The sequence below is a fragment of the Thamnophis elegans genome, chromosome 3 (genome assembly GCF_009769535.1).
Source record: "Thamnophis elegans isolate rThaEle1 chromosome 3, rThaEle1.pri, whole genome shotgun sequence".
Taxonomy (NCBI): domain Eukaryota; kingdom Metazoa; phylum Chordata; class Lepidosauria; order Squamata; family Colubridae; genus Thamnophis; species Thamnophis elegans.
Window position 1 is genome coordinate 52504658 of NC_045543.1, and position 24654 is coordinate 52529311.

Consider the following 24654-nt stretch of genomic DNA (forward strand, 5'->3'; position numbering starts at 1 on the left):
GAGTACTCGTGAAATACCTCTGGACTCGCTCACTTGTGTTAATGTCCAATATACAGTGCAGATTCCAGATAGATGAGCTGTATTCGAGGATTGGTCTAGCAAAGGTTTTGTATGCCCTGGTTTGTAGTACAATATTACCGGAGAAGCTTCGCATTATTAGGTTAACAACTCTTAATGCCTTTTTGGCAATGCTGTTACAGTAAGTTCTGGCACTTAGATCATTTGATATGAGTACTTCAAGGTCCTTGACAGAGTTCCCCAAATGTTCCACCAGGCAGGATTATGGAAGTCACGTTACACTTGTCTGGAGTGCACCGCATTGGAGAAGGCAGCTGTGAGTGTGCTTGTCCTGAGAGTACGTGATTTGTGAGAATCAGCATGAATTGAGGGTGGATCTCGCCAACAAGTGTGAAAGAAATACATTAATCTTTTTATATCCACTCATTTGAATGGAACCAAGCAAATGTCCCTGAATTGTCAGAGGCACACAGTATCAAAACTATATAGGGATATATATGCAAATAGCCTAGAGTTAGTTCACTAGAAATTATTCTAGCATATTTTTGACAAGGCTTGACAGTTGCGAATAGAGGAGTGGAGTACTCTTCTCGTGAAATACCTCTGGACTCGCTCACTTGTGCATTTTTTTAATGAGGAACAAAGGAAGTGTCTGATTTTCTTAGGCTTGCTTGGAAATAGTATACCATCTGCAAGAAAAAAAACACCTCTCAAGTATAAAGTCCTTTTTGGATCATTATAATGAAGCCAGGTTTCGTATGACATTTCTGCCCCAGGCAATAAAAGATATAGAATTGCCTTGACCAAGAAGAATTGCAGGTTCAATCCTTCATTTTTCCTTGACTATAATGCCTGGTTTAGCTTTTTCTCATAAATCTATAAAAGATTTAAAAGACAGTCTTAGATGTGTGTTCCTGCATTTTTGCAAGCCCAGCACACAACATACAGAGAAAGTCATCGGTTTGTTGACTCAAGTGTGACTCACACTTAAGTGGAATCCAGCCTCTGAGCACAAAACAGATTAATCTGGGCCACATGTGCATGTGCAGTTTTTTCTCATTCGTTGTGCTTCCTCTTTCTCTTACTCCTCTGCATACCAGCTGCTGAAGGAGGAGAGAATCTTGATCAGATTCTTGCTTTTGCACTGCTTTTGCACAGGATGCAAGAAATATATGACTTCCTTCCCTCCACCACTCTATATAAACACTCCTATTTTCTCCAGATATCATTGGAAGATTCTTTTAAGTTAATTGACATTTCTAATCAGATTTACAGTGTTGGGGACAACAAATGAGCGAACAGGCAATTACTGAGAAAGCCTCTGTGGCTGAAGGAGTTATCAAGAGAAAATCAAAGCCCTTAAAATCCTGACAATGAATTGGAAATCTTTTAAATAGAGGAGGGTAGATCTTTATCCTTCTCTCGATTCTGGCCTATGAAATACTGTCTTTCAAAGAGGCCTTCTTTTTTCATAAAAATGACTTTCAGGATTTGTTTGCCAGACATATTATTCCAAGAAATGATGGTAAAGATTAGAAACAGATAAGTTAAATATAGAAATGGTTATCCACTGTTTATTGTATAAATCACATTTAATAAGGTGTAGAGCATGCTTATGCCATAAGCTACAACTTTAGGAATATAATCCAACATGAGTGTCTAAAGTAAATGTTATTTTAATTATTTCATTTACAGTTTTTTTTTTAAGTGAAATGTTTTAAAGCTATTGTCCTGGCTATCAATGACCCAGATATTAAGAATTTACAATTGTGTATCTGTTAAATCCCATAATGTAGGATGCATTATTGTTGTAATCTACAAACTTAGAAACATTTGGAGCTCATACCTACAAATTTTAAACAATACTATAACAGACAATCCAATTGTCTTCTAGTATCTATAACCATTGCAAAATTATACTACTGAGGTACATGAATAAATGAACTTTTATTATGGTATATGACCAGTCATTAAACATGTTTTGTGTGTATTAATATGTTTGTGTTATGTGTAAGAAATGACAGGCTGAGCCCAAGGAGTGGTCAAAATGTGTCATCAGTCTAGAGTTCCTTCCTGCCCACAGCTCTTCTTAAATTCCATTGACTTATCTATCACCTATTTGCTTTGATCATTAGTAGTTCAGATTCTTCTAGACAGCCTAAGCTTGCAATAAACATTTATATTACCGTGTTTTCCCGGAAATACGACAGGGTCTTATTTTCTTTTTATGTACAAATATGGCTTGGGCTTTATTATGGGGGAAGGGTTTATTGTTTTGGGCTTGCCGGGCAGCTGCTCTCTTGCAAGCGGGCTCCCAAGAGCCGGGCACAGCATCGTGGGCCAGCTGCCGGCAGAGCGTACAACAATAGAGCGTGTGCCCAGAGCAGCCACTGCCGAAAGACTCGGTTTGGAAGGTGCGGAAAAACCCAGGCTGGGATGGTGGCGGCAGCAACGGCAGCAGCAGCAGCGGCACCCTGGCTCCGTAATGACAGCTGGGCCATGCATTGTGAGCTGGGAGGCGGGTGAGTGAGAGCAGAGCAGCTGCTCGCCAACTCCCCTCTCCAGCCATGCAGAGCGCCATTCACTGGCATTTGGAAAGCGCCAAGCCATGGGGGCTGGGCGACGGCGAGCAGGCGCTCACACGGCTTGGCACCTTCAGGATACTGCTAGGTTGGTGAGTGGCACTCTGCCTGGGTGGAAGTGGGGGGTTGTCCAGGGGGCTTATATGCGGGGGAGGGGCTTATATTTTTGCCCACCGGAAAATGTGGCATGGCTGTATTATGAGGACATGTCGTATTTTGGGGGAAACACAGTAATTTGAACTACATAGATTTCTTGATTTTCTCCATGCTTGACAATAGGTGCCTTCAAGTAAATGTTGATTCCTGGCAATTGCCTAGGCAGGCACCTGTAATTCTCTTGGCAAGATTTCAGAAATAGTTTGCCGTTGCCTCTTTCCTAGGGCTGAGAGGAAGGCACTGATCCAAAGTCACCAGGTTGGCCTTGTGCCTAAGGCAGGACTAGAATTCACAATCACTCAGATTCTGGGGCCTTAACCACTACACCAAACTGGCTGTATTAGGCACTTTATATACATGAACTAATCTTAGTTACGATCTTAGCTACTCCTGAATTATGTTATGTAATAAATCTGTGATTTGGGTTGATATTAGGCTAAGTCAAACCAATTTGCTTGGTTTTGCCCTAGCTCACATAAACCTTGGTTTTATGGATTGTCCATGTTTTATGCCTTAGTGTAATGTGTGAATAAATAACATTTAATGCCATGATGGTGAACCTATGCCAGAAGTGGCACACAGAGCCCGCTCTCTGGGCACACATGCTGTCACCCCAGCTCAGGTTCACCGCGTTTCTCCATGGTGTTCTTGTTGACATTTGTGGAGAACAGGTTTCCCCTCAAACGACGAAATAGAAGCTTCTGTAAGAAAAGATTGTGCCTCTTGCAGAGCGCGCACATGCACCTTCCAGTTTGGGCACTCAGTGCCTTAAAGGTTCACCATCACTGATTTAATGGGTGTCTGTCTTGTGTCTTATTCGACAAGCCATGGAGTTAATTGTGACTTGAGATCTTTTGGTTAATATAAGGAGTGGCCTGATGGATAAGATCAAGATCCAACAGGCTAGTCCGGCTGGTTATGAATGATTTCTCCAGCCAATTACAGGGACCAGATGAACTATCAAAAAGTAACAAGGGGGTATGAAGTAGCTTTTCCTTTTTCTTCCTGATAACATTACAATACTTGCAGTGTTGGGTTTTTTTTATAACTCCTATAAAAGGGCTTCAGAACATTTTATATGGAATATGAGCAAGAATGTAGCAGTTGTGTATTATGTACTATGGCTGCAGGGCAAAGTTTTCAAACCTAGGGTGAGTTACCTCTCTTGGTTTACAAAATCCTGCTGCTAGCCTCCAGCTGTGAATTAGCCACCCGCATGGAGAGAACTGTGGCAAGCTGATCTGGAAATTTTACTGTACACCAAGACATATGGTTGCAATTGGTTGGCGACAGAGTGTTGTAGAGTATATATCATATGACAGCTCAGATCAGCTAGCGTGCCAGATGAATGAATAACACTCGAAAAATTGCAGGAGAGAGGGATGGGGAGAACAGCGTGGAATACATGCTTTGTATCACTAAATTAAATATACTAATATTCAGCATTTAGACTACTTGTCTATACAGTACACAAGTCTTTTTTTTTTTGTGCAACTTTGTAAATTCAAACTGTTACTGCAAAAAAATGATCTGCAGAAGAATGTTTTTTTTTCCCACTCCAGGCTTTAATAATCATTCCCAACAGAGCAATCCATTCTTTTCTCCCCTGCCACTTTCCTTTTCTAACTGTAATGGTATATTCACCTGTCCCGAATGTGCTCACTCTTTAGAGGCTGTTTACTGATGTTTTTGTCACTGTAGTATCATGTATGACCCACTTTCACAATTCTCGCAGTTCTGCCAAGTACGCTGATGCAATCCATAATCCTGCACTGTCCTTTGGTTCAGTCAAAATGTACAAACCCTACAGCAGGTTTTAATGTTAGTCTGATGTTGCAAGTAATGTTGGTGTTAGTGTAATGTTACAAATGGGAAGTAGAGATAAGTGAGAGTTGATATGAAATGATCCATAGGGTCATGATGGAATCAATGAAGGAAGCTCTTGTTTGCATGCATTGGAAATACCTATTCTATAGAAATTTACATTATATTCAGGATACATAATTAATTACTTAAGGCTATATTGAATCGTCAATCCAGCATTCTGTTCCTGTATCTGTGGGAACATCATAGGTGTAGCATGACAGCAATAGCACCTTCACACTTCTTGTCCCAGCAGCCTGTGGCATTACACTCCTGGTAATGAATGTTATACAACCATCACAATTAAGACTCATTGGTACCCTTCTTCCCCATTCACTGAGTTCTGGAGACAATTACTGTAAGACAAGTGTAATTATGTATGTTGATATGGTACATCCAGACTGTAGAAACAAAACTAAAAATCTGGCAAAAATTACCATCATGGTATGTTTACAGGTATGCTGGGAAAAAAAGCTGCATCAAGAAGAAAGGTTTTAAGACAAATGATAGAATTTGAAACACATGTACAGAATCAAGATCACCTATCAAGATGTATATAGATTGCTATAAATATGACAAGGAGGCAATTGGAACAAAGTTTACAGATGGCACATAACTCCCTCCATAATTGCAAAAATAAATCATATAATAAAGTTGGAGATGTTTTAATATAGAAAAACATTTTATCATATTCTAGTGATTGAGTAGAAAAAATCAAAGTTGCTGAAAGGTATTGTATATGTGTACAAATTATTTCCCTGTATCTGTTTTCAATCATGTTTCTGTACTACGTCCAGTACACAATAAATTAATAAGCAATCAGCTATATACATTCCAATAATACATAACTGACATACAACATACATCATACATACATACATACATACATACATACATACACTTAAAGTCACAACCCCTGGTATGCCCAAGTATGGGAGGAAGGTCACATTCCACTCTCTGTCATTAGGCTCGTCACAAGAGACCATCCAGACAGAAACCCAGTATTTTTACTGTTGCCTTTTTTGTTACATTGTTATTTATGCTGATAAATAAATAAAGGGAGACTAGTATAGATCTATTTCAAGCTATTTAGCTCTCATCAGCTAGCCATACCCAAGTTTTTTCGATTCCCCCAAAAAAAACTTGGGTATGGCTAGCTGATGAGAGCTAAATAGCTTGAAATAGATCTATACTAGTCTCCCTTTATTTATTTATCAGCATAAATATAACATACATACATATACATATCATACATACATACATACATACATACATACATACATACATATATATATATATATATATATAAAGATGCCATTTATGTATACTAAGACTATACTGATATTAGTTCTCTCCTTCACAGTAGTCTCACACTGGTTTTCATTAAGCCATCCTTCATAATCACCAAACCACCTTCAGTCTGTTTCAGCTCGTTGATCTTAATTTGGAGTTTTCTAAGTATGTTGAGACTAAAGCTACCAGGACCAGGACCACATCTGTGAAACTTTTTAACAATACTAGTCCTCCAAGAGCTGGAAAGCATCAGACTGGGGAACACTGAAGTACTGGTAGAATTTTATGACTATTTAGTACTTGTCAAACTAACTTAATTGCAACATGGCTAGGCAAGTCGTAAGTCATCAAAAAGCTATGCCAAGGGAGGGTGTGTACTGACAGATTTAAAGGGGAGATTATCTGAAGGGAGGAGCACCCTGATCTTAAGTTAATGTCATTAAAATCATCTTATGGAGAAGTAGGTGTAATATTTTCTTGTTGTTGTTATTGTTAAATTTAAGATAGCCTTATGGAATGGCAGCCAAATGCACCTATACAATCACCACAAAAACATTTGATTGTCCAGTGTCTATTTGAGGAGTTGTGCCAATCAGATACTGTTAAAATAAGAGCAAGGGCCCTGGAGCAATATTGTTGTGAAAAGAAAAATAATATTATCTGGTATGAAATTAGGATACCCTCATTGGGTAATCTTTACCAGGAAACAGTGTGCTAAACAAAGCTAGTCAATCCAAATAAAGGAAAGCTTAACATATGAGGAAACTCAGTTTCCATCTCTCAAGACAGAAGTATGAGGTACTAGAAATATGAGGTAAACAGGAGGAAATCGTATTGTGCTTTGTGATTAAAATTCAGTTCAAAATTTAATTTCATAATACCAGGCAAAGTGTCTAAAATACACTTCTGTAGGATACATGGAAAAAAGAACAAATGCAACTTCTTTGAAAATGAATCTTCTACAGTATTTGGCCTTTGTCAACTGCAGTGAAGGAGGGAGACAGATGATTCAGAGAAGCAGTTCTTTTTTTTTTACTGTAATATTTTTTAATAAACATTTTTTTTATTAAACAAACAACACACAAAAATGATCATCTTACATTACATCTTGTAGAAAGTGTGTCAATTGGTTACAATTGGCTTTCGTGCATCTCTTCCAGAATCATTACTTACATTCATATCGAATATCAAAGTTCTTAATGAGTCTTACTTTCAACATATCATAGTTCTCATTTAGCTGAAATTGTTTTAATGTCCTTTTGCTTAGAATAATCCATAGTTTTAAAAAAACAGCCACCTAATGGCATTTCATTAATTATTACAAAGTCATCCAATAGCCTTAAACCTTTATAACACATTCTAAACAAAAATTAGTTGACAAAATATCTGAGCCCTTTTCTCCCCTCAAATCACTGTTTACAATTTGTGTCCATGTTCCTTTTATTATGATAGTACATGTATGTATCATTAACTGTATCCCTTATCCTTATCATTCCATTGTTAGTTGTTATAATTAATATGGTTAACAAAAAATCCTTTACTGTTATATCTATTTTCTTCTCATCAAACCAACATATATGTATTGCCCTTGTCAATTATTTTTAGCATAACCATCTATAAATTACTAAATTACTAGTTACTAATTATAAAGCTCAGTTAATTTTTGTTATCTACTTTCATATATCCAATAACATTATACCTTATAACATATTCAAAATAAAAATTGATTATTTAAATTTCTCAACTTTTTTCCCCAATCATTATTTGCAATTTCTATCCAAATTCCTTATATTAAGCCAGTACATATATATGTTATTAACTATAAGTTTTATCATTTCATCATTGTTATTATTATCATTAATGTTTGTAACAGAATCATTTATTACTTATATCCAGCTTCCTCACCTCCAGCCAACATAGAAATATACCTTGTTACCATTATCAATATTTATTTAAGCAAGCAATCTAAGGAGTTACTAAATTCCTACTAACTAATCATCAAACTTAACTATTATTATTTTTATTATCAATTTTCATATATCAACCTGTGTCCTTCCAGAAGGCCTGTAGTCTTATTTCTTATGCCATTTGTGGAGTTAGTTTCTATTTATTTCCTCTGTAAAGTTTTTATGGACATCTCTCCGCACCTTATTGTTCATTGGATCTCTCAGATAGTCTCGGCGCCCTTTTGCTACTTTAATTGGTTTATCTTTAGTTGCCAATCCTATTTCTGTTAGGGTTTTTTCCTTTGAAACCATCATTTTTTCTTTTTTTCTTCTTTTGTGCCTTGAAATTTGGGGTAAAGGTCCAGGCCATCGAAATCCCCCTTCCAAACTTCCATTTTTTCGCTTTCAACCACTTTCAGTTCAGAGATCAAATCATTAGATTTCTTATCTTTGTGTTCCTTTTTCTCTTCAATTTTTGGAACTCCACCTCCCTCATTTTTTTCTGGTATAAACTCTATGTTCTTGTCAATTTTCAAAATTATGAATAACTCTTGAATTGCATCCCAAATCTTTTGCAAAATTAAAGCTTCCTCTTCTGTAGATTGTTCCATGTTCCAAATTGTAAATTACTGCCGTTGTAGTTTTAATCTTCACAAGAGAGAGGTTCCGTTTTTTTCCCTTCTCCCAGTACCGATAAGGCTCTCAAGAAACAGCTGTGGTAAACAATTTTAGCCTTGACTCTTATCACTTTTAGTTACAGAGCTTTGAAGCACGAAAACATTAAGCTTCTGAGCAGCAAAATTAGTACTTTTTTCCCCCACTTTGTTGTGTTGACTCAGATTTAGGAGGAACAAAGTGGAGTTTAATAGCAAATAGTAGACAATTTTTGTTAAAATAAAGAGGGAGATTTTAGTCCTTTAGTTGAAGAATATTGCAGAGACCAAAGAAGAGAAACCAGTCTGTTCTCTTTAAGCAGAAGGCGGGGGGGAGAAAGAAAAAGTTGCGAAGAGCATTTCAATAGTTACAAAAAAAAAATATATACTGACCACAACAAAACAATGAAGATCAATTTCGCTGCTGGCTTCTTCTGGTTGTGGGTTTAGTTTAGCATAAAAAAGAGAGTCTTTTGGGCAGTTGTTTTTTCCAAAACAGAAAGAATTCCCCAGTTGAATCACACTTCACTTTCTGTTCCCTTCCGTTCCATAGCCATCCGTCTCCCACTTCATCAGCATAAGCTGTCTTTTGTCACCAGCTTGAAGACTTTTTCTTGCTTTTTTCAGGGATTTTGCGATATCTCCAAGATCAGCAAGATGTATTCTTCCTGTTCACCGTCTCTTCGGGATGATTTAGGTCCGATTGAAACCCCCCCCCAGTGTACCGGCTGCAGTCTCAGAGCATCGAGACTGCACGTCCGTACCGTGGAGACATTGGCTCCTCCTCCCAGAGAAGCAGTTCTTGATGGTGTATATTCTCCTATGATATTGTCACAGAATACTCCAGCAAAAGTAGAAACCAGTGTTGGAAAAAGCTGATACAGTATACGTAAGCTGGAAGAAAGTTCTCAAAACATATAGTTAGTATACCAAGCATTCACTCAGAATGGCCATGTAATTATTGTATATGGCTCCAAGTGAAGCCAAGAAATACCTTACAATTTTGCACAATTGATGCAGCAATCAATATCATAGATGAGTAAAATAAAAAAATAAAAGTAACATTGGTCTCCCAATGTTTGGTGTAGGATTTGTTGCCACATGCGGAGGTGGCTTATAATAATTCTGTGCATAGCAGCACTGGGTTCACACCTTTCTGGGTGGTGTCTGGACAGGATTTTGTGCCCATTCCTGAAGTTCCTTGTGAGCAGCCGCAAGTCTCGTCTCTCTCTGAGTGGAGTGATCGCCTTCAGCGTGTTTGGCCTTTAGCACTTCAAACTTTGGACACTGCGCATCGCGCACATAAGAAACAGGCGGATAAGAAACGGACTAAGCCATCTGATTGCAAAGTGGGTGATCAGGTTTATCTGTCCACCAAGTTTCTTCAAACTTCCCAGAAATCCAAGAAGTTGGGGCCTAAGTATGTTGGCCCATTTCCTATTATCAAAGTCATCAATCCTGTTTCCGTTCGGCTGCAGCTGCCTAAACACCTCAACCGAGTCTATCCTGTTTTTCATGTTAACCTCATAAAGCCTGTTCGCTTTTCGTCTTTACGTCCGCCTGTTCATCCGCCGCCCGCCCCGCTGTTGATTGATGGTGAACAACATTTCGAGGTCCACGAAATTTTGGACTCCCGCAGATGGCGGAATCGTGTTCAGTACCTGGTGGCTTGGAAGCATTTTCCCCCTTCTCATGCTGAATGGGTGGACAAATCCCATGTCTGCGCCCCTGAATTGCTCCGCCAATTTTATTCTGCTTATCCTGGCAAGCCCTAGTTTCCCAAATTTCCTGACTTTTTCTCTCCCTTCCCTTTTTCACTTTCCATTTCTTGTTGTTCGTCTGTTTGTTTGTGTTTTGTCGTTTTCCGCCAAGGCCAACGGACCCAGCATTCCATCCTGGTGATGCCTTTCGAAGTTATCTCACACCTGACAATTGGGAGAATTATGATTGCACTGTGCACGGGATGCCAAGGGGAGGGGAATGAATTATACAATATATTATTCGCTTTCGCGCCTAAATAATCAGACTTTGCTTAGCTTCGCTTCTATTCATTTATAATTAGTAAAAGTACACTTGATTTCCACCAATGGAGTCCTGTGGTTTTCTTCCTGATTTTTGAATGAAGAAGGGCTGACAATTAAGTTCTGTTTGCTGTCTCGCATTATATAAAAAGGGGGACTAGAATATAATAATTCGATATGCCCAATTTTGCAAAGCACACCTGCCCATGGCTAACATGGCATGGGGGTACTTCATGCTAGAAATGCACACACCCCTCTCTTTCCCTCCCTCTCTCTCTCTCTCCAATATTAGTTACCCCTCCTAAGATGTTGCTGACAAATTTGATAGCTGATTCTCAACTCCGCCATCAGAGTGAACTCCGCATTATTGCCCACCCAAGATTCCTGGCAGTAGATCAAGGGAACAACATTTTGAATGCTTCCCAGTGTAAAGGAACAGGAAAGTATTTATACATACTTATATACATACTTATAAATAGGAAAATATAGAGAAAACAAGTGCTAATTTTCTAGAATTGTTACAGAGGAGAACAAAGCCATTTTAACTGCTTTGTCTCAGCAAGGAGAGCAATCTCTACATGAGACCCATCAAACCAACCATGGATGGCTGGTTGAATCCATTCAATTACGCTTTATGAATTCTAGAAAATAAATTTCTTACCACATTCCCTTGGAATTAAGTTTCTGCCTCAGGATTTTATTACAAGATCCAAGATTACCACCTAAAACTACAGGAGGCACAATTGTGTGCCAGAGTTTACATTTCATTATCTTCCCCAATTAAGTGTCACCCAGATCAAACTGCCCTCCAATAACACAGACCTTTCCCAATTTGTTGGATAGCCACAAAGAACATAGATATTCTATTTTTAACTATTCAGTGCACTTGTTCTGCATCTTACAAAAAAAACTGTAGAAGGTAAGAAAGGAGAAATTATTTTTCTGTTTCAGAAAAGAGGAAAATGGCTGTAGAAAATGGTTAATTCCATAGTTCTTTATCGTCTCTCCTCATTCTAGCATGGCTATTTTTTTTTATAGAGCTCACCCTCAAATCCCACTTCCATGATTCAGACAGCTCACTATTTGAGTTTGAGGGACAAGTGCGTGTGATGTTGCCTTCACTTCACCCAATCCTATTACTCAGGCAGCTAAAATGAATGGTCTTCAATTATTCTGGTGTGAACGTGTTTTTTTTTTCTTCCGACCCAAAACTTGTCATTTGGACAATTCGGGACACCTGGATGACATATTTGACACATCAGGATTAACAAGCTTCTTAGCTCCAATTAATCATGGAAGGATGCTGTGAGAATGGCTCTTCCTGCTGAACCTTGGATTCAACGGCCTCTTTTTCTGTTTTTATTTAACAGCAAATCAGTCTACAGGACTATTGATATGCGATAATAGGGGCAACGTATCTCTGAAAAGCTTTATTTCACAGTCTTATGTAACATTTGTCTCATTTTCTTCAACAGTGGTGTCTACAACTGAAATATTATTTAATTAATTAATTCTATTTTAGTATTGGCAAAACATTCTCGAAACAACTTTGGGCAACTAGCAATGAAAAACAATGAAAATTCCTCTTTACCTAAAAAAGAATCCCTCCCCCAACCATTTACATCACAGGTGTCAAACTCACGGCCCACGGGCCAGATGCGTCATGTGCAGGTCCCGTCCCCACCCAGTTTAGAAAACGGAGAAAAAGTCCTAACGCATCACATGACCCTAACCCTAACCCTAACCCTGATTTATATGGATATATTAATTTCATGGAAAACCAAAACTCCAAATATAGGCATATTTTTAAAGGAGACCTTTACAGAACATCCTATAATGTGTTATAAACCACATGGTTGCTTTGTTTTCTTCACTACAATTATTTACTGGAATATATTTATTACAATTATTTATGAATTGTCCCAATCACATGACTTTGAACATCCTTGTTTTTTTTCTTCTACTCTCACTCATTTGTCCAGAAATCTGATTGACATTCCTATTTAAAAATGCAACTTTATTTGAGTTTCGGGGTGGAGAGAATTAGAGGGACGATTACTGTGCAGCACTGCTTCTTTTGAAGAATACAGAAATGTGATTTTTTAATTATTTGCCAGGATACATTTTGAATTGCTAAAATAAAAAGTTTTAAAATATTGCTCTATTGATCTCTTGATAAATCATGGTATTTTAAATTTGTACAAATATCATAGCATTGATATTCCTATAGAAAACTGAAACCCCTCCCCTCAATTGGGGGTCTAGAACTATTGGGGGACACAGGATAATCCAGGATAGATTCCATGGTATCTCCATGTGATGGAGAGTGATTGTTTGTCCTATAGGTAAGAGTAGATAGGGGGGAAAGGAAGTTGTAAAATCTGTTAATTTCTGCCCTAACCTAACTGGTCAGCAATAATAATATATAATAATAATATAATAATAATATAATAATAATAATAATATAATAATAATAATAAACTAAGGGGAAATAGCGAGTTTAGAGTGTTTAGAGTTTTAGAGTTTTATTTCATTTGTATGCCGCCCTTTTCTCTAAGGGGACTCAGGGCGGCTCACAACTCAAAAAGGGGAAGGGGGGGATACAAACAGTTTAACAAGAACACAAAACTATACATAGTTAAAAAGCACAACAATCATACCATTCGAGATAGGGGCAGCGAATCTTTAGCCCCAGGCCTGTCGGAACAGCCACGTTTTAAGGGCTATACGGAAGGCCTGGAGGGTGGTGAGGGTATGAATCTCCACGGGGAGTTCGTTCCAGAGGGTCGGAGCAGCTACAGAGAAGGCTCTCCTCTGGGTAGTCGCCAGTCGACACTGGCCGGCGGATGGATTTCGGAGGAGGCCTAGTCTGTGGGATCTAATTGGTCTAGTGGAGGTAATTGGCAGTAGGCGGTCTCTCAAGTACCCAGGTCCAATACCATGAAGGGCTTTATAAGTGACGACTAGCGCCTTGAAGCGTATCCGGAGACCAATAGGCAGCCAGTGCAGCTCGCGGAGGATAGGTGTTACGTGGGTGAACCGAGGTGCACCCACAATCGCTCGCGTGGCTGCATTCTGGACAAGCTGAAGTCGCCGAATACTCTTCAAGGGCTGCCCCATGTAGAGCACATTGCAGTAGTCCAGTCTGGAGGTCACAAGGGCGCGAGTGACTGTTGTGAGAGCCTCCCGGTTCAGGTAGGGATGCAACTGGTGCACCAGGCGAACCTGGGCAAATGTCCCCCTGGTCCAGCTGATAAGTGGTGTTCAAAGTCAGCTGTGGGTCCAGGAGGACTCCCAAGTTGCAGACCCTGTCTGAGGGCGTGCTGTTTGACCCCCCCACCTGAGAGATGAACACTTGGCCAATTAGTAGGAGGGAAGCACAGCAGCCACTCAGGTCTTATCTGGATTGAGTACAAGCTTGTTAACCCCCATCCAGTCCCTACAGCCTCGAGGCCCTGGCACATCCATCAATCGCTTCATTAGTTGGCACGGGGCGGACAGATACAGCTGCGTATCGTCCGCATACTGGTGGTTTTATCCCGTGCCGTCGAATGATCTCACCCAGTGGTTTCATGTAGATATTAAATAGGAGGGGGGACAGGACCGAACCCTGCGGCACCCCACACGTTAGGGGCCTAGGGGTCGATCTCTGCCCTCCGACCAACACCGACTGCGACCTGTCCGAGAGGTAAGAGGAGAACCACCGTAGAACAGTGCCTCCCACCCCCACCTCCCGCAGTCGTCGCAGAAGGATACCATGGTCGATGGTATCGAAAGCCACAGAGGTCAAGGAGCACTAGGATGGAGGCATGACCTCCACTGGCTCTCCAGAGATCATCGATCAATGCGACCAAAGCGGTTTCCGTGCTGTAGCCAGGCCTAAAACCCGACTGGAAGGGATCGATAATCGGTTTCCTCCAAGGACCGCTGGAGCTGAAAGGCTACCACCTTCTCAACAACCTTCCCCACAAAGGGGAGGTTGGAGACTGGACGATAGTTGTTTAGGATGGCTGGATCCAAAGAGGCTTCTAGCGGGGTCTCACACCGCCGCCTTAGTGCGGGGAGGGAAGAAGACCCCTCCGAAGGGAGGCGGCAACAGAACCTACCGCCTGGATACAGCCCCGTGTCACCTCCCTGATTAGCAACCAGACAGGAGGGGCACGGGTCCAGTACATGTGGAGGCACTTACAGCTCCCATCATACCTTGTCCACGTCCTCAGGGTAACAGCTTGAAAATCAATCCAGTGATGTCCTACAGATTCCTCCCCCGGGTGCCTCAGTGGTTTGCGGAATTGGAGTCCACGGTCCGCCGAAGCGAGAACTTTATCCGCGAGGAATTGGACATAGTCCTCAGCTCTGCCTGCAAAGGATCGCGCGGTATGCCCTCCTATTTAGGAGGGAACGGGTTATCCCACTGAAAACCGGTGGTCGGGGCGGCGATCAGCGGAAGCAATCAGAGAGGAAATGTTTGATCTTTTTGTCGTCCTAATTGCCCGGATGTAAGCTAGATGCGGATGTTAGAAGTGTCGGTCTGACTCGGACTTACTGGATCTCCTCGTTGCTCTAGGGCGACTCTGCGGCGCTTCATCTCCCCGGAGTTCCTCAGTAAACCAAGGAGGCCCTCCGGATTCCAAGCCCTGCCTCGATCGGCCGTTAAAGGCGCAATCCAGTTAAGAGCCTCTGTCGCTGCTGAGTTCAGGCCAGCAACCAGAGTCTCCGCGGACTGTGGACGAGGGTATCAGGAATAACTCCAAGCTCCGTCTGAAAGCCCAATGGGCCATAAGTCGCCTTGGGTGGAACCACCTAATCGGTTCCTCCTCCCTACAGTGGGGGTTTGGTCTCCGAAAGTCAAGCTCAGTAGGTAGTGGTCGACCATGACAGGAGTAAGATCTCGCTACCCTCAGACCAAGATCACAAACTCCACTGCTCCGAGAGAAATACGATGTCGAGCATGTGACCCGCCGAGTGAGTGGGCCCCGGATTACTTGGGTCAAGCCCATGGCTGTCATGGAAGCATGAACTCTGCGCTCCATCAGAGTGTTCGCCGAGAGTGAAGGCAAGTTGAAATCCCCCAGAACCATAAGCCTGGGGAAATCAACTGCCAGCTCAGCTACTGACTCGAGGAGCGAGGGGAGGGTGCCGCAACGCTGTTGGGAGGCAGGTACGTTACAGAAGGCCCACTTGACCTTGAGGTCCAACTTCACCAGCAGGGAATCACATCCGACAAGCTCCGGAGCAGGGATCTACGAGGTACTAGAGACTCGGATAACAATGGTCACACCCCACCCCTTCTTGGGTCGCAGCTGATGAAGCACCTGAAAACCCTCTGGGCAATCTCTACGAGGGGGACTCTCCTTCCGGGCCCAGCCAGGTTCAGTAATACATGCCAGGTCTGCCCTCTGTCTAAAATTAAGTCCCGAACGAGGGGAGCCTTATGAACTACAGACTGGCATTTAGCGACAGCAGCCTGAGACCAGGGTCCTGATTACTCGCCATCTGGCCTTGGAGTGGGACTCATAGGGCCAGAAGGGGGATCTCTGTGACGTAGCGAGCCCTCCTTCCCCGGTAATGGCCCGCCCTAAAGTCCAGCCATATCTGCCCTCCCTGTTAAGACCGTAATGCTCCGGCCCACTCCGTGTCCGTGGTCCCTCTACCCACCCCGATAGCCCCCGCGTTTCCCGACAGGTCCATCGAATCAATCATCCTCCCACACAAACACGGCCACTCATCCATACATTCCCCACATAGGTCAGTTAAAACACAAAAAAATACAACAATAATGAATTTAAAAAGTGGGCACAGTCATCAATCAGGCATACCATTACACCACATTCCTAAGTGCGTACTCTCCAGTAAGGCTGAAAAGGTCCCAAGAGTCTAAGGTGGTTGTGGGGGAGAAAGGTCTTCCTATGCACAATGGGCATCCCCGTTTGTCCAAAAAGCCAAGGCAGGTGAAATTAAGTAAATGCCATTCGAGATGGTAATGATATGCCCAGGGCGGTTGCAGTTAGTAATAGTCAACGCAGCTGGGGCTGAAATAGCACGTCCAGAAGCCCTCGGACTGTAATTAGGCAAAACGTGGTGTTTAAAAACACAACTGTGGAATGACCAGATGGCCAGCAAGGGAAGCAGACAAAAGTTCCACAATGTTGATGACAAACTATAGAGGGAACTCTCCCAGTCCACCAGGGAAGAAGTCTAAATAAGCAAAGTTCAGGAGAGGAACGAGGGCAATGATCGTACAAAGGTTGAGCCACGGGGGGGGGGGGCGTCCAAAAGGGCTATGGCGGTGACAGTTGTAGCCAACCGCCCAGTTCGTCCAGTCTCTCCGGAGAAGAGTGTTTGTTAAGATAAAATTAGGGTGACTACTTACTCACAACTTACACCAACTTTTTGCCAATTTAAAAACAAGATGAATGAATGTTAATATATCCAGAGGTAAAAATCCACATATAACACACAATTCAAACTGGACCTCCTTAAAATCAAACATTATACATTATTACTCAGATCAACATCCCCATCAAGTAGATCAGAGAAGATGACAACTACTTTGATAAAGTGCAAGAAGATCTTTTTTGAGTATTCCTTTCGCAGCATCAGAGGTGGTATTCAGCCGGTTTGGACCGGTTCGCCTGAACTGGTAGCAGAAATGTGGGTGGGTATGCCCACCTGCCCTGGCCCCATGCTGTCCCATTTAGGCACATATTGAGGCCAGGCGCATGCACAGAAGTGGCACACATGAGCAAAATGCATGCATGGAAGGCCAGGCGCATGCACAGAAGTTGTGTTTTGAGACTGGGAAGCGAGCAGGTGCGTGTGGGGTGAACCAATAGTAACAAAATGTGAAAGCCACCGCTGAGCAGCATCATGCATTGAGGAGGAAGGGAGGGAGAAGAGGCCAGACAAAGAGCTCTCTTGAAGAGATGAAATATGCAGTTGATCCTTGATTCAAGAGACCAATTTATCAGGTACAATTGTGATGAGAAGACCAACTGGAGTTGGATTTCAAGGACAAGGGCACTGCATCCAGTTGCTGACTAAATTTATGATAATAATTTTATCAATGTGGATCAAAAATAATGTATTAAGGAGATCTTAAACATATGTGCCAAAAATGTATGCTTTGAAGAGAACTAGCATTTCTTCAAATAGGTCTATCTTGGGGAAAGCAGTCCGATGGTAGTAAAATAATCTTAGCACATTTAGGCAATCTCCTTTTCTCTTTCTGTTTCCAAACCGCTACTGTAGCGTATAAAAAATGTGGAATCTTTAAATATATGATTCTGTAGATTTAACCTGGCTAAATTATAAAGCAAGGAGTTAAAGCGTACAGTATAGCTTCCTTTATTAAATTAAATGGTTCTATAATGAGTTGGTATTAAATGGAAGATGAAGAACATTATGTAGGCTTCTTTATATTTTACAGACTGGTAGAGGATCAGTGAAAAAAATATAACCCAATAGCAGTGTAAATATTCCTTTAATAAATCACCTCTTTATGAGTATGCAATTTCTTTATTAATTCTTACCAACTATCCCTTGAGAAGAACATCCTTTTTTTCTTTGATCTCATAAGATACTGGCTTGTGATTACATTACAGAAATATCACATATATAATTTACAAGTCTGTACCTGTATTATTTAAAAGGCTTTGAAGATCTGCAGTATCGTGAGCCCGTCAATGTTGTGTAGACAAAGAATGTAGATTGAGGTAGAAGGCCTCTTGGTTGAAAAGATTTAATCTATTCAAATACAATTTTGTTAGTCAGCGGAAAGAAAGATAATTGCCTTTTGATTTGCAGCTGGAAATATGCAAATATTTTGAAAAAATCAAGCAGATCAGTATTTATACAACTCCTTACTTGAATAGTACCCCCTTGGCATAATATTAGCAACAAAAACATAGTATATTATATGTACGAATTCTTGCACTATCAACTGAGCTTCTATCTCAACTTGTGTAACCTGCACCTTCAGACAAAACATAACCTCACATCATCTACAGTCTCTGTGAATCCTGTCCCAGGAAGACTGGAGCTATAAATCCAATACCTCTGAAAAAGACTAGGTATGATGAAATTAATTTTAGCTATGATAAATAGAACTTTATATTTTCAACATAATTGTGGGTGGGAACCCTGCATGTTTTCAGGCCAAGGTTCATTTGCAGAATGATTTTGGGAATGTAAGCTGATCAGGCCTCCTAGAAGATATGTTGTTCCCATGGCAAAAAGTGATGCCAGTTTACATGACAGAGCCATACTTGGGATCGATTTCTTGGGTACTGCTACTCTGCTGGCTCCATTTTTTACAGCCATTTCAACTGTGGAAAACTTACAATTGCCTTAATGTCACAGAACAAGAGAACAAAGTGTAGGTTTTACCCCAGAACGTTGGAATAGTTAAACATGATCTAAGAAATTGAAATCTTGTTTATACAGTCTTCCTCCCCAGGGATTATGCAGAATTAACTTCCCATTAAATCTCTGCAGCTGTTTAAAAATACAGTAGGAGCTTGCTTTGCAATAATAAGTAGGCTGTTAGTTTTTAAATTTTTAATTTGATTTTTCTATAATTTTTTGGCTCATTTTACTATTTTGTTTATTTATTTATCACACTTACATAGGTGTCTACCTCATACCACATTAGGTAATGAGGGAGTATAACAGAGAGGGGAAGTTCACTTTTCCAAGGTTCTTTGAAATAGTAGCCACAATCAATCTAAACGAATTAATATTAATAAACAAATTAATTAAAATGGTACACTGATATTACATACCTAGTCTGATAATGAAACATCTGCAAGAAAACCACCAAGCTCAGAGAGCATCAAGAACCCCACAGTTCAAAGTCTCGTTTAAATTATGATTTACAAACAATTTTGCCATTCCTTCTCAACACTCCCAGATCTTTGAAAAGCACTTCTTCTGCTGCTATCACTTCTCACTGGCTGTTTTCTGGCTTTGGAATTAATAGTAAAGAAAAATTGGGCTAGCTTGAGTTATTATCTTCCTTTTAGTGAAGGAAGGAAGGAAGGAAGGAAGGAAGGAAGGTAGGTAGGTAGGTAGGTAGGTAGGTAGGTAGGTAGGTAGGAAGGAAGGAAGGAAGGAAGGAAGGAAGGAAGGAAGGAAGGAAGGAAGGAAGAAAGGAAGGAAGGAAGGAAGGAAGGAAGCCGTTGCCACAAAAAGGAATATGGTGCTATGTTGTGTGATTGTTGTGTACAAACTGTTTACTGCCTAGATAGGAGATCACCCCGGAGCTACCAGGGTTGTAGCCTGGAATGTTGAAAACCACCAAGGATGAAGGATTGAGAGCGAACCATTTCTGATTGCTGCCAAGAAACAACATTAATATGGTCCATGAAACATCCAGAAATCAAGCCCAGTTTTAATTATGTTTAAACTGTGTTTATATTAAATATAAATTTTTCTATTATTTTCTATCATTCTATTATTATTAATTATCTTAAGTGATATCCTCTGGTGGGGAAAAGTGGAGTATAAGTTCAATAAGCAAATAAATGACTTTGACCTTCTCTTTGTATGCACTCGTTTAACCTTCGGGTAATCTTGGAATGTAATAAGATGTCATCTTGACTCCGTTATTATAGTGTAGGAGGAACTTCCACTCCTGACCAAAGAAATGTTACCTGAAGACTCTTGATGATGAAAAGTACAAAGATTGTTCTCATTTGCTTTGTGCCTTGTTGTACTCTCCACCTACCCACTTCATACACCTTCAATATTTTGCATCGATGTAACAATGGGAGCTGAATCAGCTGATGGACAACAGAGAGGAGTTACAGAAAAAAGGCAGAGGGAAGGGAGGGTGATGGGAGATCTTGTGGGAAAGAAATGGAGGCCAAGGGATAACCTGTTAATATTTAGATTAACACTCCATTAGCGTGGCATCTTTATTTCTTCCCAACTATGTTCAAAGAGGTAAATTACTGTAGCTGTACATCTCCATCAGTAAACAAGTTTCTGGGTATTATCCATCCTGTGCTTTAGTTAAATAGCAATAGCAATAGCACTTAGATTTATATACTGTTTCATAGTGTTTACAGCCCTCTCTAAGTAGTTTACAGAGTTAGCATATTGCCCCCCACCAAATCTTGAGTCCTCATTTTACCGACCTCAGAAGGATGGTTCAACCTCAGGCCAGTAAGAATCGAACTGCTGAACTGCAATCAGCCAGCAGTAGCTTGCAATACTGGATTCTAACCACTGCACCACCATGAAATATATTGGAAGATTTCCATGTCATCAAAGTTTCTATTCCTAACTTTTTAAAATCAACCTGAAGTTGATCTATAATTGTCTTCAGCTCTGCAAACTCAAAACTTTTGAAGTGAGGGCAAAGTCAGAAAGAAACCAATGGGGAAAGTTGGAGGAATGGTTCACTTCAGTGAGAGAACAGGCCAGCTATAACCAATGTAGAGCTAAGTACTCTAAGTGTAAAGAATAGCTTTGCGGTAATTTCAGATGCTCCACAGCTAAGCCAGCGTTAGACTGATTCATCTCCCAGACAGCTGACTTTGTGAGATCAGACAGGTCCAGACGTCATTTGAAATAGCACCAAGATTCCATGTGAAAGTGCCCAAGAGAGGTATCTTTTAAATAGAAAAGATGGAGTCAGTGGTTCACCTGGTGGAGGAAACCCTTTTATGCTTCTGAGAATGTGGATCTATAGCCCAAGAAGCATGTACTATCCAGTACTTGAACTAATTCCTGAACTAAGCAATCCATTTTTCTGTTTCTTTTGCTGTTCCTAGATAGAAAAAACTCTCCGCTTTAATAACAAATGGAAACTTTCTGGAATCCAGAAGATTTATTACAATTCCCTAATAAAAATTGTGGGCGGATTTGGTACAAATCCAGGGAAGTTGATCTGGCCAACCAGTCTGACAACAAACCTTGAAGGTGATTTGGTAGTGAAAGACAGCGGTACGGGGAATATCCAGATCTACAGCACTGATGGTCGTCCTAAACAACGCTTTTCATATGGATTCGAACCAGTAAAAGGACTGGGAGATATCACCTGCATGAAAAATGGTGTGTTACTTGTGACCAGTGGGACTAAGATCATCCAGCTCTTCTCTAAGGATGGGGACCTGATCCATGAACTGAAGTCTCCCAAAATCACCTGGCCTTATTCATATGGGATAACAGTCCTGAAGTCCAATAAAATTGCAGTGTCTGACTGGACCAATGGAGGAAAAGTCAACATCATTGGAGTGGACTGGAGAATGAATGCCATACTAAAGACACAGTCAATAGAGGGATTCTACAGGCCAGTGCGTATGGCTGTCAATGAGGTAGGATTGGATGACCAAAAAGGTAAAAAGTTTGCTCAACATTCATAGAAGGATTGGTAGCAGAGAAGGTATAGCATTTTAGCATAGACGTATAAGGATAGTAATGCAAATAACAACCACATTTGGAGGCCCAGAAAATGAGACAGTATTTCTATCTAATATGCTTGTGTTCTCCTGAAATTCTTATTTAAATCTGTTATGAGAGCATCCCAGCTGGTTTGGGTCCTAACTAGTACTATTTGCAATTTCCAATGTGTCACTCCACTAGATGACTCTCAGTGGATTTTAGTGGCAAAGCTACTGAAAAGAACAGTCTTACTTTCTATGGAATAATCCATATATATTGGTCATCTCCAGCCAGATACTATAGGTAGTCCTCAATTACAACAGTTCATTTCGTCACAGTTCAAAGTTACAACAGCACTGAAAAAAGTGTCTTATGACCATTTTCACAATTAAGATTCTTGCAGCATCCCTATAGTTATGTGATTAAGATTTGGATGCTTGGCAACTGGTTCTATTTATAACGGTTCCAGTGTCCCAGGGTCATGTAATCATCTTTTGCAATCTTCTGACAAGCAAAGCCAATGGGGAATCCATATTCACTTAACAACATTAAGTTAGTAACGTATGTTACTAACTTAATAACTGCAGTGATTCACTTAATGTATGTTGCAAGGAAAGTCATAACATGAAGCAATACTCACTTAACAAAATTTCTCACTTAGCAACATAAATTTTGGGCTCAGTTGTGGTCATACGTTAAGGACTTCCTGTGTAGTATCTTGTCCCTACTTGGATCAGCCTCAGGAAGGAGGATATGCTTTTTATAGACTCACGTAAACTTACTGTAGTTAACCAACATAGTTTTGTTTTGTTTTTATTTCTCACCATCTACTCAGAATGAAGACATGCTGGTTGCAGAAGGGCAACTGTTTGGAAGGTTTCAAGGCTGCTGCATCAAAATTATTGACAGGGATCGAAGCCTGAGAAAGACCATAGGTCCCCATCATGGGAAAAATTCAGTTTTGAAAACCCTTCTGGAGTCACCGTGGATGGTCATGGAAACTTCTTAGTTTCCGATCAAGGTCAAAACTGTGTTGTGATGTTTAATCCTGATTCAAACCCTCTGTGATGTTGTGGTGAGTGAGGGCTTGCAAGGACCAAACGATATCACCATCTTGGACCACGGGTTGATAGCTGTAGCTGACTGTTATAACCACTGTGTTAAACTCTTCAGGTACAAGTAAGGCACCAACCTCTTTCTGCAGCAATGGAATAAATATAACAAACACGCGGATAATGGAATCAATGTGAACAATCATAGCTAAACATACAAGTGGCACATTCACATCCCTTAGAAATGTGGGGAGGGATCTAGATCACAAAAGGAGTGGATTGTTAGACAGCTTTTCCCACCCTGCAGTCATAAAGTCCTGGGAAAGTAGCACCTTTCCCAGAATGAGTAAGGAACTGATCTCTAAATTATCTTTAAATGATCTATTGACTTGCAAGCAGAAAAAAAATCCAGAAAGTATCACTGATTTGTGAGTTTTATTTCCAACAACTCGAAATTCACCAGCTCTTACAGATGGAGAGATATTATTTTCTATCTGTAATCTATCTCTTCTGATCATTCCCCCCCCCAATCCATTAAGGATTATAGGATGTTTTGATCACAGATATTAGATGACCTCCACCAATTGCTCTTAATATGAACCTTGAAAATTTTGACATTAATTAATGCAAAAGGTTGAAAAATAAAATCCCTTAAAATCTCCAAGAGCCACTGGAGAGGGTGTACAATGTATATACATAAGTACCACAACACTATGGGATAGGGTTATGTTTTCCCATGCTATTTTCTTTTGGAGGGGAGGGGAATCCTTTTCTCTTACGTTTTGCATCCTATTAGATGAAACTTAGGAGTAATTTGTCACTAATAAGATGAATAATAATCAGATGGAGATAAATCAGGAAGCTGGTTGCACCTTTTCTAATCAACACAATGTATTAAAGGCACGAACTCTCATGAGTTGGAGTTCACTTCATCAGATACAGAAAATAATCAAGTAATAAAGGATTCAAAAAGGAAATGGGGATAAAATGAGAAGACGGGTGGTTTATGCAAATACAGCTTTTGTATGAGACAGGATACAAGTCCCTCATCAATAAGCAGTTGTAATGGATTTGTTAAGACCATCTAAGGATTTTGATGTATGTGAATTTAGTCATTCTTCCTCTACAATATTAGCATATTTTTGTTCTCGGTAAAAGTGGGGAAAAGGAAAAAAGTTGAGGTAAGCCAACACTTGATTTGCCCTTGCAAGAAAGTAGAACATTTGGTCTTATTGTTTCATAATGTTCTTGCAATAATTATGATATCATTTCAGTACAGGCATTTTTTTGGCAATTTTTAGTTCCTTTATTTCTGAGGTCTGTCTGAGGGATTTTGCAGAAAAACCAAATGGTGAGTTTATTCCAACATATTAGCAGTTACTTAAAAGTATATATTTGGAATACAATTCTTTTCACCCTGTTCACTGATTCCTATTCTGAATCCTAAAAAAATATTTATATGTGCATATCATTCTCTTCCGAACTCAAAACAAATTTGCTTTTTATTTTAAAAAAACCAGAAAAATTTGAAAAGCCAGTAATAAATTTCCAACATCTTCATTATTTTGACCCTTAAGACTTCCTTTTAAAACTGCTTTATAAATGGTTGTGATTGGGATGAACCTTAAAATGTGAAACTGCATAAATGAAAGGGTTTCTAAGACAGGTGGCATAAGGGTTTG

The 24654-nt window shown here is 40.3% G+C and overlaps 1 protein-coding gene across 1 annotated transcript; it reads left to right on the top strand.

The window, feature by feature from the left end:
* The first annotated feature begins 2316 nt into the window (after positions 1 to 2316).
* LOC116505395 lies at positions 2317 to 23150 on the top strand. Its single transcript, XM_032212608.1, has 3 exons — positions 2317 to 2692; positions 21311 to 21853; positions 22756 to 23150. The coding sequence occupies exons 1-3, from the start codon at positions 2627 to 2629 to the stop codon at positions 22927 to 22929; spliced, it is 783 nt and encodes a 260-aa protein (XP_032068499.1). The 5' UTR covers positions 2317 to 2626; the 3' UTR covers positions 22930 to 23150.
* Positions 23151 to 24654: the final 1504 nt, after the last annotated feature.

Bases quoted from the DNA above. Each gene is read 5' to 3' on its own strand.
- LOC116505395 (XM_032212608.1), top strand. From the start codon at position 2,627: ATGGGGGCTGGGCGACGGCGAGCAGGCGCTCACACGGCTTGGCACCTT. The intron at 2,693-21,310 runs GTGAGTGGCACT...TGCTGTTCCTAG, and splicing joins TTCAGGATACTGCTAGGTTG to ATAGAAAAAACTCTCCGCTT. The intron at 21,854-22,755 runs GTAGGATTGGAT...CCATCTACTCAG, and splicing joins TGCGTATGGCTGTCAATGAG to AATGAAGACATGCTGGTTGC.